At 41.2% G+C, this 16,167-nt stretch overlaps 1 protein-coding gene across 5 annotated transcripts in view; it reads right to left on the bottom strand.

The window, feature by feature from the left end:
• The window catches only part of tns1b (tensin 1b), a 167,359-nt gene that overhangs the window by 29,979 nt on the left and 121,213 nt on the right, over positions 1–16,167 (bottom strand). For 4 of the 5 annotated variants that reach the window (XM_044013801.1, XM_044013793.1, XM_044013811.1 and 1 more), the window contains 11 exons: positions 15,883–16,054; positions 15,388–15,438; positions 15,168–15,290; positions 13,212–13,276; positions 12,128–12,211; positions 10,906–11,018; positions 10,757–10,817; positions 7,997–8,072; positions 5,257–5,386; positions 5,072–5,137; positions 4,661–4,783 (listed from right to left, as the gene is read on the bottom strand). In XM_044013801.1, the coding sequence (XP_043869736.1) occupies positions 4,661–4,783; positions 5,072–5,137; positions 5,257–5,386; positions 7,997–8,072; positions 10,757–10,817; positions 10,906–11,018; positions 12,128–12,211; positions 13,212–13,276; positions 15,168–15,290; positions 15,388–15,438; positions 15,883–16,054 (1,064 nt within the window). The remainder of the gene's footprint in view (positions 1–4,660; positions 4,784–5,071; positions 5,138–5,256; positions 5,387–7,996; positions 8,073–10,756; positions 10,818–10,905; positions 11,019–12,127; positions 12,212–13,211; positions 13,277–15,167; positions 15,291–15,387; positions 15,439–15,882; positions 16,055–16,167) is intronic. The other variant, XM_044013784.1, reaches the window with a different exon arrangement.

Here is a 16,167-nt window from a genome sequence, read left to right as displayed (position 1 = left end):
ACGTGCAGAAAAGTGAACCGCCTTCTTAATATAATTTCCTTTCTGTTTATGTAAGCCTTATATCTCAATAATTGATTTATTTTATTTTCTCTCATATTTCCACTCTAATTGCAATTATTCTAAAAGTGGCGTAAGTCAGCTGAGTCAATTACTGGGACTCAGTAAACAAAAAAACAAGGGTCTGTCACTGCACACATGATTCCTTGTCCACTGAGCCTCTCTTCATGTCAAAGGTCTCAGGTCGTCTGACACACCTGCGCCTCACAATGCTTTCTGCAGTGTATTGTTGGTTTTCAGCATCGGGCTGTGATTCATTTCACTCTCATGTCAAGGGAGTGGACATTTACAGCAAATTATTACAGTTAGATTTGAGGGGATTCAACATCACTGAACAGCCGACAGAGAATGAGCCAGAGATTGTGAAGCTTGATTGAAGAAGCTCATGGAAATCAACACAACTTTATGCTCTGCCTGAATTTATTTCTCCATTTACAGTTTTTGCCATGAGTCTGTGGAATTTAGTTTGGATGGCGCGAGTAGAAATTACGCTCACTTGGCGGTTTATTAGGAACACCTGGATAAAACTACAGCTTGTCGTGACCGCCCTTAAGGTTGTAGAGTAAATTTTAAGGTATTTCTTTTGTTCTTGTAGTCCCAAGCACAAATGGCAAAAACCCCAGTTTGAGGTTGCCAAAGGTATTTGATAAATACCTGCCTTATTTATCAAAGACGGTAGGCTAAATAAAAGAAAATATCTCCATGTAGGGCAGTTTCCAATGTTAGCATGTCACAGTGCTGCCATTACCATGGTTACAAGTGACAAAACAACATAACATCCGAGACCCATGACTTCACATTAAGCCAAAGTCATGCAGGACTAACTTTGGTGAATTATGTCCCAGTAATGTCAGAATATCACATAAGGTGGAGGTCATAATTTTACGGTTGCTACTGATATCTTCATAGTCACGAGGACACAACCACTCCAGTTCAGATGTAGAACACTCTCTCATTAACTCTGTAAAATGTCCGGAAAATTGGGGCCAGACATTCTGAATTCAGTCGGAGACCGTACGTGTGAGATGCCTTCACAACAGCACGAGAAACTCCCGGAATGGATTCGGGCTGGGAAGCGGGACGACCTGGATTGATCAAGCGGGAGGCACAACACTCACCCATTCATCCACTGTCTGAAGTTTGTTTTCCAATGAGCTCACTTGGACATTATCTGGAGATTAGACGAGGACGCTGGCAGGGTAATCAGTAGAGAATGTCTGGAGCGACTTCTGTGGACATTTTCGTCCTCTGGAAAATGTCCACACTTCGGTGCATATCTGAAAAAAGCTTTGGTAATGTAACCAAATAAGCTTTTTGATGAGCATTCGGACTAACTAGACCCACTGGGAGCTGACCTGACAGTGCCAACAAAACAAAACCCAGCCCCTTGCTGTTTGTTTGTAATTTCCTGTCTCACTGCAGACATATTCATGGACAATGGATTAGTTATTTCAGTTCAAGGAGAGTAAAAGGATGAGAATAATGCATCGAGGTTGATGAGTAACATGTGGCGCTGAAGTCTCGTCTGCCAAGAAGACCAAAACACATAATTAGGACATAGAGCATCCTTTAGACAACACTGATTCTTTGACAACTGAGGATTTAACTGTCAGAGATAAACACATTTTTCTAATTACATAATTGTGTGTAAAAGCCGTGTTGTTGCCTGCAAAAGTCAACTGTGATTTGCGATGTTTTCTATGTTTTTTATGTTTTCTTGTTCCTGTTCCTGCACGACAAAACACGTGCTGACACGGACCCGCAGCAGGAGCAGCAGTGGCTGCTGCTTTTATAGAATAAACACAATCAAAGTCAACATCAATCTTTGGAAACCAACAACCACAGCACCACTCACCCAGCACTGATCCCAACAAAAACACTGACCCTATCATTTTGGGCTTTGAGCAACGCCTTGATAAGCAATGAACTGTTGTAAGTGAACTCGTGCTTTGCTCAGAAAAGCAACTGCAAACCCAACAACAACAACAACACTTCTTTTTTTTTTTTTATTCCAAAACAAAACACGTTCCCGTTTTTCCCTCTCAGCACTAAAAGCCACTCTGTCAGAGGAGCTAACTGTCATTTCAGCACAAACAAGTGTGAAGCCAAACTAGAGTGGAAGAAGCACCGGAGTTTCCTGGAAAACATGGTTCTGTGAAAGGGAACCATCGCTTGCTGTCTGAATGCCGTTTGCAAGATGAGCTTATTTAAAAGGCAGCGTACACTGTGCTGAATGAAGCCATGGCACAAAAGGCACAAAGGGCTTTTATGGGACTCACTTGAAGACTTATCGAGTATTCGGAGTCTCAAGGAGCCATAGGGAAGCTTGTGATTGTGTGTGTGTTCGCATGCATATGTACTTGTACGGGTTTGTGTGAGGTCATTTAAGTAAATTCAGATTTAACCACCGTATTATCACCAGACAACAGAGGTCACGACAAGTAATCCCTCACCAACACCCACAGGCTCACCTCCAGTGAAACAGAATGAGAGGAGACTTACACCTACGCTATTTTAGAAAGGCCTATTTCAAGCGGCAGTGTGGTTGGTGGTTTATGGGCACTGATAGACAGCAGCCAAGTCACCTCTGACCTTTGACAACTTGGGATAGCAGTAAAAGAAACACACAGGGAGAAGGGGTTTGTACTTTTGTGACTGGTCCTTTAAATCGCAGACACTTGTCACTTTTGACATTATGAAAAAGGCTCTAAATTGTAACCTTGGCCGTGTTACTTGTGGAAAATTATTTTATAGATGTTCTGTTTATAGTCTAAACATTACTCACCTTCTGTCTTGTATAGTTTTCTCCAGACACACTGACAAAGATGGATAATGACTAAGTTTATTTAGTGAAGTACTAAAGTCTGAGTTGGTTTTCTATCTTAAATCTTCCCTTCATACCTTTATTATAACTGATTTAAGTAACCACGAACTGGTATGAATAGTTAAATTATCTTTTTGGTCCATGATTAAAATTCAGCGCATTACAAATCACCAGTAAAATGTATATACATATGTGCTTTTACTTAATGTTATGAATGAAACCTGTATAACTCCAGTGGTTTCTTTTTAAGTCAATGGGAGAATGAGCCGACTTTTCCATTTCCTTCATAACATCAGTAAACATTTTTCAAAGGAGTAATGGTCTCAATCACTAGTTCCAGGGCTTCAGTACAGCATGACGTACATTTCGACCATCCTGGATCCACTTAGCGTGAAACAGACAATAAATCATGACATGTATCAGTGTGTGGACACCAATAAACTGTCCAATAGGTGCAGGGTTGCAGGTGAAGCTCTAACCTCTTCCAAATATGGTTACTTCTGGTTTTAATAATAACAATACGATGTTGGCCAAAATACGGGACTCAAGGCCTCAAAACAGCAGTTCACAAATCAATTATCTGGCATCTGAACACTTCCTATGTCACTGTCCTGTAGACTCCGACAGCTGAGCTTGATGCAATAAGTAGAAGCTTAACTGCAGCTGCAGGATCTTAAACCCTGACACAGTCAGTGTTGGATGAAGACATAGTGTATTTCCTTTCACCAGTTTTGTAATAGAGAAAAAAATGTAATAAATTGCACTTTAAAAAAAGCATTTCCGATACAAGTCTTTTTTTTTATGCCACGAAGAGTACCAAAGTCGCTCCACACACAGATCGTCGCGACAAATGCCAGCACTTCCGAAACCAGAACAACAGCTATCGCTAAGGGCGTAGGAATTCTTCACTTTTTTTGGGTGGCAGAGAAAGTAGCACTTTGACCACAGAGTGACCACCGCTCCCTCAAAAGTAAGGTTATATCCATGCCTGTGGTGAAACCCAGGAATGTCTCACACTGTGCTCTGGAAAGCAATAGAGTCAGGTCTCGCGGGGCCTTTGGCTTCTCCGCGGTCGCAGTCCCACCACAAATGAAGTCAGCATTGCCAATGTCTCTCCTCCCTTTCAAAATACAATTTGCCATTTACATCTAGAAAAGCACCAGATCTTTAAATACAGACTTGGGGGCTGGTTTTGTTATATGTTATCTTATATGCCGTCAACTCAGGAATTTCAGTATTTACAGTTGCAAAATTGCATGCTGTCTCGACACTGGTTTGAACTTAAATGTGACCTCAGTTTGATCCTGATGTGTGGGAGTTTCAGATTAAGACAGAGGCTGAATGTGTTCTATGTGACACGCAGAGGCACAAACACCGCCTTGTCAAAGGGGTCAGTTTCTGACGTTTGTGTGTAGCACCAGAATAGCATCCCAGCTTCCTCTCAACCACATTAAAATGGATTTCCACAATCACATGCACGTCGTCCATGTAAGCGGTCTTTCACTAGGTAGATCATGAGAGAGGCACGTCCACTTTTTACATACATCTGGAGAACTTCCTTAAAACTAATTAGATGTACAGATGATTGCAAACACTATAAGGGTGTGTGGCTATAAGGGCTGTGAGTGTAAAGAGCCATAGTAGTGTAATTAACAGCTTGTTAACAACACACAGGAAGGAGGGCTGTGGGTTTTTCTCAGCGTGTGCTTGTGCAGTTACTGTATGTATATTTCTCTTCATTTTTTTGTTTTGTTTGTGTCTGCGTGTCCTCGTGCTCACCGTCTGTGGCGTCCTCGCAGCTGTGACTGAAGTTTTCGTACGAGTCCCAGCGGATCAGAGGATCCTGTGTGTTGTAGTCAACCGAGACGCTCGGCCCGTTTTCCAGGAGATCCATACCTTGACCAGTAGAATGAAAAGGGCAGAGCAGAAAATGTGAATATCTTTCAATCACAAGAAAAAAAATCCTATTTAGCATAGAAAAATTTGCTGAAAGGTATTTTTTCCACAGAATGTATCGCAACAGGTCGACTTACTGGCTGAGATGCAGAACCATTTTGCACAGCCCTCACTTTAAACCTGACATTTATTTTCTGTCTCTCTACTGCACACTGTTAATTAAAGACAACAGAGGCCTGAAATAAATTTGAGAGGGGAAATATAATGCTTTCAATCAGACACATTGATTCTTACCATGTATTTTCTCTGGCCCGAAGGAGAAAATAAACTCCACTTTTCCGTATTCTGGAAACCTGTCATCTGAAGGAAACACAAAATAAAAAAGAGCAGCCAGGTTTTTAGGCAATATATCTCGTGAACACAGTATTACAGTGAGCAGAGGTTCAGCTTTTCCTGTTTGCACACTTCTATCTTATTACCTTTGAACGTCTCATCAAGCTCATCTTTCCCAAAGACGATGCCCAGGTCATGGATGGCACACGTGTGGAACTGCACTCGGAATATCACATCTCGGCACGGGCTGTGGAAACGCTTGTGGTAGCATTTGAGCTGGAGGGGAAGAAATTTGACAGAGGAAATTCAAAAAAGACTCTTATTCTATACCTCGTTGATAGTGTTTTTAAGAGAAATGCCATCTACTGTCACAATATTATGTCCTACATCACGTTACTAGACTCACTTTAGCTGAGAGAATGTCATTCAGGGTGTTTTTATTACTGTCAAATGTCAAATCTGCTCAAAATAGCGTTGAATCTCCTAATCTCCACAGGTACAGTGAATCTCACGTTAAATAAGGATGAAGCCTATTTACACAATAATGTCAGTTCTGAGGGGGAAACATTTTCAGCTGAACATCCTGCAGAATCATATTCTCTCCAAAGCGGAGGTCAAAATGACCTCATAGCCGATACACTGACAGTACTGTAACAAGTAAGCACAATATGAAATGATCTTTGTGGAACACAAGCCAAAGATGTGACAACTTGATTCACTGCTCGCTCTTTCACCACCCTGGCTCTGAGCTACAAAAAGCATTTAAAGGCATTTTATATATATCCCTTGCGACGTATGGCCTCTTCACACACACTATTATCCAAACTGCTTCTACCAGCACATCGGATTTAAAAGCAATGCTGAAACCACACATGGGAAAATCTCTCCCCCCCCCCCTCTCTCTCTGTGCCTCCTGCTGTTCCCTGGTGTGAAGCCTGGACCTGTTGGGCTTTTACAAGGACGTCACGTTTACAGGTACTGGAGGAATAGCCACCATAACCCAAACAACTTGCAGCTCACAAACCACAACCGTAAAGCATAAATGAAACTGGCAAACGGAATAATATCCAACTGTTACCATGACAGTGAGAATTTTTTGGGGGGCGACATAATTAACTACCTCACTTATTTATATCTGTTCCTTAGAGCAGGTAAGAATGAAACCACCAAGTGGGACTGGCTGCTTTCCACATACCCATTTTCTCCTTGTGGAGCCAAATGAGACCAAAACATATATATATGTATATATATATATATATATATATATATATATATATATAGACCAAAGATGAAAAAAAGTGCAAAGTAAAATATCCTACGGCTTAAAAGTATGGCATTCTGGGATACGGTTAGCCTCCCACTGAGGGGTCTGTTTCATGACGAAAACAATGCTGGAGAGCCAACTTTGAGAAGAAAAAAAAAACAGAAGGAAAACATTCATTTCAGGCTTATACGCTGCCTTTAGAGCACATTTTCATTTTCATGCACCACATAAAAAAAAAACTGGTTACTTGTGAGTTGATTATCTACAATGTTAAAGGAAAATAACTTGGCTCACTGACTTCCCTTTAGAAAGTTATTCAAGAATTTAGACTGTAAGCAACTGTAACATACTTATGTAACATATATCACTGTAGGCAGGCGGCATATACTGTAGTTCATCATAATGTGACACCCTGCAAAGGTGCAACTGTGTATAATAAACCACCACCAAACCAAAGTCTGTGAAGAAAATCAGCATTTTTTAGCTTGCACTCATTGACACAAAGTTTGAAGCTGAATGTGAACAGAGGATTAAAACAAGTCACAAGATAACATAATATTTGAACTTGTAACTCCTGTGTGCTATATTATAATTTTTTTTTGGACTTTGGTGTGTAAGAATGAGTGGTTTACAAACTACATATTCTTGAGTTATCATAGACAGGTGTAGGTGCCACACATGTGGCAATACCTCATATAATCACACTTCACAAACAAATAATACTGCAGTTTTTAAATACTGGAGCAAGACTCTCCAGTCCAGGCTGACGGACGCTCCGACCGAGAGGCTACAGTTCACATTTTCCTGTGTTATCTGAACAATAACAAGCAGCAGCGGAGAGCAGCTCAGTCGGATGATGCATTCACCCGAATCCATTAGTCCATTTTAAATAAAGGATGAGATATGAGTTATGTGGGGCCAAAACCAAACAGTAAGTGCTCTCTTTGAGATCATCCATGGCTCCACGCTGCGTCCACAGGACATCTCACAGACACTGGAAGATTAAAGCCTGAATGATGGTAAAAACTTTGCAGATCTGTGCAGTCGTTTGGCCTGAAATACATTAAACCGGTGGTGCTTGAGTTCAAATAGCATTATTACTAACTACAGACATCTGACCCTGACATTCAACTTGCTTTTATTTGATGTCACGTCATATTAAAACCGTGCACCAAAAGCTGTTGGAAAGGAAGTCCACCGCCAATTTGACATCATAGTTTCCAGGAAACATATTGTGTGCTAATGAGGGTCTATAAACTGAGGTATAGGACGCGGGCCAACTGTCTTTCCCCACGTTTTTATGGCCCTATTTTTCTATGAATGGACAGTATGAAGTGCCGAGGCACATGCATGCAGTATATACACTCAGCGTCAGAGTGGAAAAACCAACAGGATTCCCTGAGTAAAAGCAAACACAATAAAAATAGTCCATTCTCTGCACATTATTTTGTGCCAACAATCTTATTGGCATTCTGGGCTAATCATTATTTAGTGTTAGGGTAAGATTTTTGGTAGTGGTAAAAGCTAAAAAAGAAAAAGAAAAAGGGGGGCAGACAATAAACTTTCCCCTGTTACAAGCTTCACACATGAGAACTAAAATGTGTTCCGTGTGTTGCTCCTACCAGGATGTCTCCTTTCAGGAGAAGACCAGGTTCAATGGTGATGCAGATGCTCGTCTGGCTGTCGCCCTGGACGTTACTGTGAAAGAGAAAAGCCAAAACAACGCATTAGGTAAAACTGTAACCTTTATTATATACATTGTGTAGACATAGTCAGCACATCATGAGATTATGTGACTCTTAATGTATGTTGTTCTGTGTTGTGACGTGAGGCGGCACCATGGTGACTGCATTACCTCGGGGTATTAAAAGCGGATATTACAGTATGTTGAGGTCTGTGAGTTCAGAGCATAAGGTGAATAAACAACATTTCTTCTGGATATTTAGATACGAGCATGTCGACAAACACTGTTTCGGTGCAAATGGCAGCCTGTTTTGCTCGGGGCAAAGGTGCAGTTATTTTCATCTGTGGTTTAACAGTGGACACAGTGGTGACCATACTGGACTTTCCTCCGGAGCAGGATAATAATGGTGGTTGGAGACATTTAAGCTGTGTGCAGCCCAGTTTCCATTTCCACCCTGGGGTGTGTGGGCTGGGTGTTAATAGCGGCATCAGTTATTTAAATAGTGTGACATTATACCATCGCAACATAATGTAGCCTGCCTATAAATTCAAACAAAGAAGAATGTGTGACTCAGTATGTTGCCAAAACAGCCAAAATTTCCTCAAACTGTTCTGCTTTTAAGAAGAAGAATCTGCCAAAGGGGTAAGAAAATATTGTTTGACGAGAATATTTAAAAGTAGCTTGTAAATCTAGACTGTAATGTTCCTTGAGTGAATGAGGAAAAACAGGCCAAAATCTGGACAGAACTGGCTAAAATATAGAAATAAAGTTGTACTAATTACAGTACAGTACAGTACTATTCTTTTAGCTTCAGCTGTAGTATTCTATTCAGACAAAGTTGGATATTTTGTCTTAAAAATCTATTATTTTTTATTTCTTTTTAGGCAAAGAAATAAGAACAATTTCCTCAAAACAAGGCTTGTTTTACTTTCTTGAAAATCAGATATTGCGGTGTAAACACTGCTGCATGCTTGCGTTAGTCTTAAACTAAAAAAAGAAAGAGACACTGCCTTGAATCTTCTCTCTGTTATAATCCATGTTAAATTTAAATAAATGGTGCATTTTCTGATGAAAATGACAATTCTCTGCTGGACTGCAGTGTCTAGCTCCTCCCTTTAGATGGCACACCACTCTGCTTAGATACTCTAACAGACGGCTGTCATAAGGTAAGACAGTACGAACGATAATGTTTGACACCAGAAAATACATTATCGTTAACATTGACACAGTACAAGGCCTCAGCTGACTCTTTCCAAATTGATGTTACCTGTCTGGATATAACCCTGCGCACATGATCTACATCATCCACCAACAACAGTGGCCATCACAGAGCGTCACTGCGGAGTATTAGCGTCGACACGATTGTCTGAGTGGAAGAGATGGATCAAAGCATGTAAAGTGCTAATGGGGAGCATGTGAGAGAGAAAGCTGGGTGGAATGTGATGTGGGGGCTTGACAGTCTGGAAGCGTATGTGCTCCGACTGTTTCACACTTTGTTATTGTGTATGTTGTAAAAGTGTTTATAGTATAGACACTATAGTAACAGAGTTTTAAAGCAGCGGGCGGAACTATTTACAGTAGTAGTTCTATTTACAGTGGATAATTATGTAAAAAAAACAAAACATACAGGAATAATGTAGGAATCTGAGAGTGTAGTGCTACTCTAAGAGAAGCTATAGTATATATACACATATATACATACATACATATATATATACACACATATATATATATATATATATACATACATATACATATATATATATATATATATATATATATATATATACATATATATACACACATCCATAGGCTTTTTTTTGGCAGCAAATGACTGTAGGTCAAACTCAACTCTACCAACTGACCTATCTGTAGGTGAAACATATTTTTAATTAAAACAAATTAATTATATGTTTTTCTCATTAGATGTCTGTGGCTACATCAATGATAACATTTTAAAATGAAAACAATCTTCCTACCTGCAGTAATTATTTATTTATTTTTATCTCTTCTTGTTTTTGATGTTCTCGCCCTCAGAATAACGGTAAAGTAAGTGCGGCGTGTCTTTTTATTTACAGTTGTTCATGGAGTCACAACAAATAAGAACCAACAACTGATATGGAGATGCTCCAAATATCTCGATTAGTGTATATGACGGGCGTGACCGCACAGATGTGTTTGAAAATGGGAATGTAGCTGTGTGGCTGTAGCATGTGCGGTATTCACACTGTGCTACTTTCAAAGGCTCTGTAAATGAAGCCTGTATTCCTGCAGCTCTCCCCATCTAACCTCTCGTCTAAACCTCCCTTCTTCCCAAAACAACAACAGAAAGCCTTAGAATCCATTGTTTCCTGTCTGGCCCTGGGAACCAGCAGGGTCCTCTGGCAGGAAAAGCCTTCAGGCGTCCACACAGATGCCTGTCTGCCTATTTCATTGGCTCTCCGGTCACAAATAACACTGGGAGTGATTGCGGGATCTAAAGTAGGGAAACAAGAGCCTGCAGCTGGGGAGGCTAGATTAATAAAATAATGTGAGTATAAACTGGCAAGAGGGATGATGTGTGTGTATATTAGGGGGCAGGGGGGTTAGGGGGAATGCTATAAAGGAAAATCAGGGGTTTTATTATTGCGCCATTAGGAGCTTGCGATCCCTGGAATCTTGTAAAAGCGTTTGAGTGCGAGAATGTTTTAAGACTTACTAGATCCCAGATGTGTAGACGGGCTGCATGGCCTGGTAGATTTTCAGAAAAGGACGACAACCTGGAAAAGAGAAACACAAACGGGTCAAAAAAACAAACAAACGAGGTGCTCGGAAATGTTTATGTGTGGATGAATATATGACGCTCACCTCCTTTAGACTCAAAGTTGGGGATGCCGTGCATGATGACATGATGGAGGAACAAGGGTTTGTTGTTGATCTTGATGTGTCCGGAGAGCAAACCGCTGAAGTACTCAACATATCTGAAGGAGGCAGAGAAGTGAACGGAAGACATGAACATACGTCCTTTTTCTGTCAAATTGTGTCAGGACGTCTAACGTTTTCCCCACAGAAGTGCAAATGTCTAATCGTGTCTTCATTATCACAAAGACACATATATAATAATAATGATAACATAATAATTTAGCGTTTTAGACCAAACTACATGCAATAATGTGCATATTTATAACAAATGGAGGACTCATCCACTCTCCCCTCCCTTACCCAAGCACATAAGGAAACTACTCTAGCCTTCCCATACCAGGAAATAAGTCGTTTGTCTTTGTTTGTGCCTCCGTTTCAAAAAGTATATACTTTTATGAACATACTTATGAGTAGTATATTAAATTTCAGCAAATACGCCCTCCTAAGCTGTATATACTGGACCTTTTAAAGATAAACACAGAAAACAATCACCTATATCTTCTCCCAAGCGGCTCTTTGGAATCTTTGAGCCTCTTTTGAGTTATTGTTTCGGTTTTTATGGCCCCAAAACTATGAGAGACCTCCTTCCAATAAAATATAAAGCTTTTAACTTCCACATTTTTACATGATACGCGACATATGAGCAGTTTACACCGTGGCTGAGAATTTCCACTTCAGAAGTTCAGTAAAAAGACAAAGTTTCATATCTCACATACCTGAGAAACCAAATTGACTTTGCCAGGTGGGGGTTTCCATATTGCTGCACTATAACATACCTCATCATATTAAGAGGATAAGCCAGGTGGAGCTAATTAGGAACATGGATGCTACGTTAGCTAAAGTAGCTACGTTGGTACTAGCTAGCCTCTGGTTATCTAGTACTGTTGTTTCTCGGCTTTTAATCGAAGTCAGGAGGCTTCCTGCTGTTTTTATTGGATGGCAACAAACAAAAGTCCAAATAAATACAATTAAATGACGTCTGCTTATTTAGACATGCACTGGGTGTTCAAATAGGCCGACATTTGCACTTCTTGTCATGGTAAGCCTACAGCTTGTTTTGCTGTCCTCCAGTGGCTGAAAAGGTATTCACGCAGCTTTATGTTTAGTTAATTTGAGTTCACTTTGGAGTCACATCGTACTATAGAATAAGACGTGCGGTAAGACTGACCTTTTCTGTGACGGCTGGCCCACAGGAAGCACTTTGTCTTCATAAAAGCGCTTCATGGCGAACCTGTCCAGGGCCTGGTCCGCACTGCATTCCAAACACAGAGGTTTCATAAGAACAGAAACTTGTAGTATACAAAAATATGCACACACAGCATTTCAAAAGTAGATACCAATATGTGTGCAAACACAGTACGCTAGGTCATTCCATATTAAGCATCTGAAACGACTGCTCACTGCAGAAATGACACTACACACGTGTATCAACACAAAAAATGGGTCAGTCTTAATTTAACAACATGCACCTGGAACAATACACATGGAGGAATCAGGAAGTAGAAATACACTCGATGGTGCATACAAGGGCTTCAAAGCTCATTAAACATTAATAAAAATATTGATGGAGTGTCAGCTGTGTGTGTCCAACAGTTAAGAAAAGATAATGCAGGCTAAAGAGTTCATATGTGGCTGCTATTTCTGTCTAACCTGCATCCACACAATAGGAAAATGATCAACCATGATTCAGTATTTGACATAAAATCTATTTCTATATGGTGATTATCATATTTGATTTATAATCTGGGTTCCATAAAAGCTTAAGACATTGCTCCTCTAAAAACAGACAGGGAGTCATGCGCTTCTCTTGGGTTTTTCGATGTCCTATTTTGTGTCTAAAAACAACATAATAAATATACAGAATGATCTTAGTCTTATGACGCAGTGGCATTAGTGCTAACGCATTGCTTTCTGCTCACAATTATGTTATCAAACTGTTGACTTTGGATTTCGCCAAAATAAAATTGTTGTTGACCCAGTCTCATGTTCCACCGCTTCTTTTTTCTGTGCAGCGCATCTGACCATTTTTTTTTTTTTTAAATGTGGGCTTCGGTCTTATGATGAACACCACCACCTTATCTAGTCTCTCCCCATCTCCTTTATGCTTTTCTGTTTCCAAAAAACAACAAAGTCATCTTTGTGTCCCTCATGCTCTCGTTCAATTTGGCTTTCTTCCTCTTTTGCGAACTGTACAACGACTGAGCGCTCTGTGTTACAGTGGATGTTTGGGTTGACATACACCATAGACATACCTGGCTGATATGTTGCTGTAATGCATGTAGGCTGCGACCACCACTCCAGTTCTGCCTCGGTTGCCCTGAAAAGACATAATTCAAGGGTTAGCCTTACAGACAACTTTTCCTCAGTGTTGTTGTTTTATGGAGTTTTTCTGTGTCTCCACTGATGCCAAGTGTTTACCCATTCTGCGAACAGTTTGGGTTCTCGTCTTTCTAGAATATTGTAAGTGCCTCGAGATGATAACATGTTGGGATTACATGCACCAGTAAAATTTGATATGACATTTTATGAATTGATTGGATAAACAGTTCCTTTGTGTTGCAAATGAAGTTTGTTCTTTCATAAACACCGTCCCCATGGTCAGGACAACGTCACTGTAAAACTAGGTGGCTTTCATTTTCCTATCACCACTGCACTGTGGAATTTGCTTTTACATAAAAAAAAAGGTCTAATTCAGCTGTTAACACAGTCTTTGTCTCGTTTGTCTTGGGTCAAAAGTGTCCCTGTAATGAGACACTGGCACCAGCCTGGTCCTCCATTGTAAACTGTTTTAGAACCACCTCTAAAACCATGTTACATTGCTGTTTAATTCCCCACGTCTATTTAATACTTTTAATTAAGGATATTACTGCAGTAGCGCTGTGAACTTAAGGGTCGTCTTACCACTAAAATCCAAAACACGAAAATAGAACCTGCGGTCATAACAAAACGGTCTGACCTTGCGATACAACAGTAAACACTACAACACTGTGTGTGAACTAAATGTTACGTTACATTTCCAAGTGTCCGGTGACGTGAATGGAGAAGCTGGACGCACAGGGTACGGATCAAAACGGGAACAATCGATGTTGTTGCAGCAGAGACAACGATATACTTGTCGCACTTGCAGTGCTTTGTATCACAGAATGTATGTTTCTGTTTAAAACCTCTCCATCCCAGTGTCTCCGAGTGCAACTTGAGATAACCCGATGACATCATCGGGTTTGTATTCTCAGACTTTTGCCACAGAGGAGTGTTTTCATGGGCTGCGGCGCAAACCTCACATGGACTGAGCTTCATGTGCTCAACAGTGGTGGAGGACGTCTTTCAAAACTGTAATATCACTTCCAGCCATAAGAAAAAATCAAAGTTTGTGTTACTATAGCAACAACCTAATCTTAAATTCCATTCATTCTACCCATTGATACATCTATAAGGCAAAGGACCACTGTGGCAAATGAGTGCGTTCCGCGTTATAAATACTGCGGCCACTTAGGAACAGCGTGGAGCCCAGTGGAAATGATTTGTTGATATGTGGAAACCCAACACGGCCCGCTTCCTTAGTGACCACCACAACTTCATAGCCTCGCTCTCATCACCAGTGTTGCTCAACTATGAGAAAAATAACACCAGTCGTTATAGCAGCCGACTTGTTTGTAACCTCCCTGTGGGAACATCTTGGAATGAGGCACGGAGGCTCCGGACCCCGTGGTTAATTCCTACGTTGCGAAGCACAATCAGGAGCATGGCGGGGTTAACGTGAAAATGATTAGGTAGTACATCTGGGACACCGGGCGGAGTAGTGGTGCTTGAATATACCTTTCTTTTATGGTTCGTGTCAGCATACACAGGAGCCAGATGAGTGTGGCTTGCCACAAGGGTATAATGTGAAGCAAGTAAGTTTGGGTAACAACAGGAAAATACGGATCGCTTCACTTTTTATGGCCGTGTTAAGGTAGAAGGGTAAATAAACACAAGTAGCCATGATGAGCGCCGTGTTTTACCTCCCTAATTTGTGTTTTCCTAACCCTCGTCCAGCAAAAGCGGACTCAAGCAGACACACAAAGAGACACACACACTCTCACACACACACACTCCACCCTCAGTGTCAGTGCTGTGCTCAGTGACACAAACATGGAAAACAGCTGCAGCCTGGGGGAGAAGTGAAGAGCATGAGAGGGAGAGCGCCCTCTACTGTCTGCAGACTTCACCTTGTTGTGTATGACCACCACGTTGTGGCTGTCCGCAGTCAGCCAAGTGTCCATCGCCTTGCAGATGCTGCAGATTTTGTCCAGGGCGGGCGCGTGGTGGTCAGGCCAGCCGAAGTCCAACACCTGAGGACAGAGCAGGGACAGAGAGGGAGAGAGAGAGAGCGTTCACACTGAGGCTCATACAACACAAGGGAGAGGAGGGAGGAGAACAACGCTTTACCTTTGGATTAAGTTGGCTGATGTCGTAGCGCTTCTCGCTGAGGTTGAAGAGCTAAAGTAGAAGAAGAAAAAGACATGATGCCAATTAAAAGACATGGAAATATGAATGATGCAGTGTCATATTCCACAGCTTAACAAACTGAACACCAGCATTGTTCTTGTATCGCAGGGAAACAGCGACTTACCTCTATAGTATCATGCAATGTAATGTATGCAACTTTAATATTTAACATTACTGTTACCCAGAAGTTAGACATGGATTAATGGACGTTATTTGATCATGAAAATAGCAAATAGAATACAGACTATGACAGATTCATACTGTATGGTATATAGATCCTCTGCCTCGTGCATGTGCATACAGTTGGAACTGAGGAGAAGCAGCTGAGGATCATCTGATGTGGGCAACTCCAATTCATTTATGTTCCTGTCTGATCTTATACTGTCTGCTTCATTTAGTTGTTAGACAGTTGTTTTGTACAGTATTTTTCTGTACCAGGTAGTTGTGACCATGTTTGGAGCGCAGCATGGAGGCGACCTCCTGCAGGTTGGCGGCATAGCTCTGCTCGTCCACGCTGCTGGGGAAGGAGACGGAGATGATCCTCTCTGTGATGTAGACCAGGTCCAGCTCGTAGCTCTCCTCCAGGGACTGCAGCAGACTCGCACTCCTGTCACAGAGGGACACAGAGGAGCATTTTTAGTTCTTCACTGTGGGTTACTCCAGAACGCTCCAGTGGGCCCGCTGTGCAGAAACAAAACGACGGCATCTAATACCCGACGT

The sequence above is a fragment of the Solea senegalensis genome, linkage group LG2 (genome assembly GCF_019176455.1).
Source record: "Solea senegalensis isolate Sse05_10M linkage group LG2, IFAPA_SoseM_1, whole genome shotgun sequence".
Classification (NCBI taxonomy): domain Eukaryota; kingdom Metazoa; phylum Chordata; class Actinopteri; order Pleuronectiformes; family Soleidae; genus Solea; species Solea senegalensis.
This window is presented reverse-complemented; position numbering and strand designations above follow the sequence as displayed.